General features: G+C 47.4%; 1 protein-coding gene across 1 annotated transcript; it reads right to left on the bottom strand.

The window, feature by feature from the left end:
• Window positions 1-836: 836 nt before the first annotated feature.
• LOC100216659 (uncharacterized) lies at window positions 837-3,544 on the bottom strand. The gene is made up of 2 exons (NM_001143070.2): window positions 2,882-3,544; window positions 837-1,511 (listed from the first exon to the last, which is right to left on the bottom strand). Exons 1-2 carry the CDS (start codon window positions 3,429-3,431, stop codon window positions 1,441-1,443), a joined length of 621 nt encoding a protein of 206 aa, NP_001136542.1. The 5' UTR covers window positions 3,432-3,544; the 3' UTR covers window positions 837-1,440.
• Window positions 3,545-4,213: the final 669 nt, after the last annotated feature.

The following is a 4,213-nucleotide window of genomic DNA, read 5'->3' as shown; positions in this document are numbered from 1 at the left end:
GGCTACAGTCAGCCATTCAAATAACCTGATGAGGAGATCTAGAGAGAAAAAAAAAATCAGCATCGGCAACTAAAGTGGGGAGAAAAATCAGCATCAGCACCTAAAGTGGAGATCTGTAGCGACGAAAATTCAGCATGCACCTAAAGAGATCTAGAGAGGAGAAGAAAAATCATCAGCAGCAGCGGCAGCATGTATTTTTCTTGTCAAAGAAGCTATGCGAACCGCCCTTTCTTTCTCTCTCATTAATTTTCTCCTCCACGTCCGTACGAACAGGGAGATATTCTTTTTTCTTTTTTGCCCTTTCCCCTCTAACCATTTAGCGCCGGCGCGATCGATCCATCAAGCAGCGCGTATCGAAATCAAGAGCGCGTTCGGCTGCCCTGCACGGAGCACTGTTGCAGCTGCAAAATACTGTTGCAGCTGCAATCCCTAGAGAGAAAATACTGTAGAAGCCGCAGCCGCAGTCGGATTAAAGCCGCAGCGAACAAGCCACAAGATTAAAGCGAGGAGAACATGGGTGGGTGATGGCGGGCGACAAGGAAAACAAAACAAAATCCACATCCCTTTCCATCCATCCATCCGTCCGTCCACCACTGCCTCATCATGCATACTCCATACCATACGCGACGTAGCTGGTTTCCGGTTGGCCGGATGGAGGCTTGAGCAAGTGAGCGTACTGGAACAATAACCTTTTCAGACACAAGCGAAAGGAATACAGCCATATATATATATTTTTTAAAAATTCCAATACAGCTACTTGACAGACAGATTGACAGAGATACCTTTCATCAAGACATAAAAAGAAATGCAACTTCTATATTCTTTAATAGTGCTATATATAAGGCCTAACCAAACCTAGCATAATATTATATATATATACTTATCAATCCACGGAAGAAGTGAACCAACCAACAACCAGCCAAGCCAACACAAGCCCACATGGAGGATGTGCTGTGCCCAGCTCACTCCCCGCTGAGCTGGCACATGCAACAAACCCTCACCAGAAGAATTTTATCCCTGACGAGAACAAAAATCTATCATTCTAGGCCAGACCACAGTCCGCGGATCCCCCAACTGGCTTCTCAGCCAACTCTTTCCCTTGTTCTTTTTCTCCCCTGCGTGCTTTGTTTATAACAACAATTGACTGACTGACAAACTTAATTCACACAGTGCATGGACAAGAGAGGAGCTTGGGCTAAAAGAGAAGAAAAGAAGCGAGAAAAAAGAACTGCAAAAAGGTACCCACATCTTAGTAGATACATTCCAACCTCTGCAGGAAGCTGCAGCTGTTGTATTTCTTGTTGCGGCGGCGGCGGCACTCTCTCTCTCTCTCTCTCTCTCACTCACTCACTCACTCACTCACCGCAGGATTTTATAAAGCGGAAAACTGGCTCGCCATTGTCTCGGGTGTTGTCGTCTCAGAGCTCCTCCTCCTCCTCCTCACCTCTGCTCCTGACTCTGGTCGCTGCCTGCTGCTGCCATCTCTCGCCTCAACCGTAGTCCAGTAACACCTGCCGATAAACACGCCTCTGTTAGACCCCTCCTCTTCAGGCAACAGCTGTAATTGATGGATTAAGAAAAGCATTGCATGGAGAGATTGTAGAAGGAATCTCTAAAACAATTGCTATGCAGCAAAGGGTTCACATCGATCATGTGAAGTTCAACCATTGGGGGAAAACAAAGCGGGCTCATTGTGCCGCCATCTCCTGTTCCACCCTTTTCCAAGCAACGGAGATGTACGTTCCAGCGAGGGTTTGTGGACGTGGCAGCAACAGGGAGAAGAGGACAGGCGATGAGATGAGAGACACACATTCTAACATAGAAATATAACAATCTGCAAAGAAGGGGCGCATCCAAAAGCAACAGCCCAGCCCGTAACAAACTAGGAAAAGAAGGGTTTAGGAGGGGAAAAAAATTGGATTGCTAAGGGAAACAGATAGATAGACAAAAGCCTGCATCAGGCAAAAATCTTTGCTTCAAAAGAGAGAAGGCCAGTAGTGCAAGCATCTAATGCTTAAAAAATACACCCCTCTTGACACCCATGGGAGGATGCAAGCAACTTGCCTCCTAAACTCATCGCGATTGCCACTGTAATCTGACCAAGTGACCTGAGCCCAATGACAGCTGATTCAGTCAATCGCCACACACTTGCAAACCCAGAAAGGAATTTTCGTATGTCCATCCAATCCAAGTAAGTAATGCTGCTAAGCATCTAAGAGTTTTTTTTTTTTGAAATAAATGAACCTGAAGGGGCTCGGAATTCCACTGCCGAAGCCATGACTTCATTTCGCAGGCAGAGGAACGAGTTTCCTACGGAGTTAATGACCAAAAAAAATTCCATCTGTAACTGTAGTCTTTAATCAATCCCCTACCCCCACGACGAGAATTACTCCTCCACAAGCGTCCAACTCCAACACGACATCAAATTTCAGTCTTCCCAGATTCCCCTCCGTCACAGAACCACTAAGAAGGAACCGCTTGTTAACTTGTAACTGGTGCGTCCACTGATACAAGGAGCCCAAGTGGGCACGAACCGAGATCACATTTTTTTAAAAAATTCTAATAAATCAACTCTTGGAATCCAGCGAAGCTGCATCTCATCGACTGGGCTGGGAATTACAACCGATTTGAACTCCATTCGGCGAACTGGATACCGAAATCAGAGGTTACGTTCAACGAATTCGACTAAAACCTTCACACGAGTGGATGGAATCTTGGGGCGATATATACAGAATTCCATGGAGTAGACGTCCGAACAAGCACGACGACGCAACAGGCCATCTACCTACCGGCCAAGCGAGAAAAATAGGTTCCTAACCAATCGAGAAGGGAACCATGTTCCCCCGAACAAATCTGAAACAGTGGCGTGTCAGAATCTCACCTTGCGTGCCCTCCCTCCTGGCGGCGGAGGCGGCGCTCATCCCGCCGGAGGCCGACGGCTTGCAGTCCGGCGGGTCCTCGAAGAGCGACCTCGACAGGCTCTTGTGGGCTAACCCGATGTCGAACAGGATGACCCCGGGTTCCTGGTCCTGGACGAGGATGCCCTTGACGGGGAGCCAGACGAAGAGCTCCTCCTGGGAGAGGCCCTCCACGCCTCGGAGCGCGCCCTTGCTGAGGTTGCCGCGCACCACGTTGTCGAAGTAGGCCAGTTCGCCGTTGTCGTACGTGGCGTAGCACGGCGCCGACAGCCGCGCCTCCAGCAGGCCGGTCGACTCGTCCAGGGTGTACGACTCCACGCCGCGCGGGAGCAGTCCTCCGGGAAGGCCGTGATCTTTAAGAAGTTGATGTATCGTGTTGCCTGCGCCGGCGAAGGAGACACCGTCCCTTGGGGCCGCGCGCGAGGACAGTGCAGGCCGCGGCGCTGTGAGCGGGATGATGCACATGAGCGCGAGAACGGCAAACGAGCAGGGTAGACGCGGGAGCTTTGCCATGGGAGTGGGTCCGCGGCGACGGGGAGGGCAGGTGTGCCCGTGTGGGGAGGTGGGAGGAGGAGGCGGAGGAGAACGAGGGGAGAGGAGGTTTTAAGGGAGAAAGTAATGGGATTTGAAACTGTGTAAATGGTGTGGAACTGCAGATATATGGTTCAGGTTTTTTTAAGGCCCTGTTCGGTTGTTCCGGATTGGAGCCCCGGATTAATTCCTAGCCGGATTACTTCTCTAATTTATATAGATTTTGATGAGCTAGAATAAATCCTGGCTTATTCCGGTACAACCGAACGAGCCCTTAGTGTGTGTGTTGAATGACCGTCTTACCCACCTAGTAGATCTGGTAAGAAAATGGCTAGGGAAATTGGTTTGTGTTTTTCTTCCATTTTCTAAATAATGAAGGTTTTCTCTAAATAATGATGGTTTTCGTTTCTTAATGGTACAGATAAATTAGATGCCCAACATGACATATATTTTTATATTTTATATTCTATACTTAAATATAATATAGAGAAAAAATAGAGAAAAAAAATAAATTAGTCTGTCTTGACCTAACCCAACGTGTCGCACCTAGACCTTAGGCATGACATGGTGATCACAAGTTTGAATTTGATTATTGGCTTCATAAATACGTTTATCTAACCAACATAATATATATATAGTTTTATATTTAACACTCAAATATAATATAAATATTTTTATAAAAATAAAAAAACCAGTTTGTACCGAGCTTAATCCGTCAATAGCTCCTAAGGTTTAGGGACAGCACAATAATTGGGTCTCGACAA

The sequence above is a fragment of the Zea mays genome, chromosome 7 (genome assembly GCF_902167145.1).
Source record: "Zea mays cultivar B73 chromosome 7, Zm-B73-REFERENCE-NAM-5.0, whole genome shotgun sequence".
Taxonomy (NCBI): domain Eukaryota; kingdom Viridiplantae; phylum Streptophyta; class Magnoliopsida; order Poales; family Poaceae; genus Zea; species Zea mays.
Note: the sequence above shows the minus strand (reverse complement) of the source record. Positions and strands in the feature narration are given on the sequence as shown.

Excerpts from the sequence above, each read along its gene's own strand:
- LOC100216659 (NM_001143070.2), bottom strand. The coding sequence starts at position 3,431 with ATGGCAAAGCTCCCGCGTCTACCCTGCTCGTTTGCCGTTCTCGCGCTC. Across the intron at positions 1,512-2,881 it reads CAGGAGGGAGGGCACGCAAG|GTGTTACTGGACTACGGTTG; the intron begins GTGAGATTCTGA and ends GTTTATCGGCAG.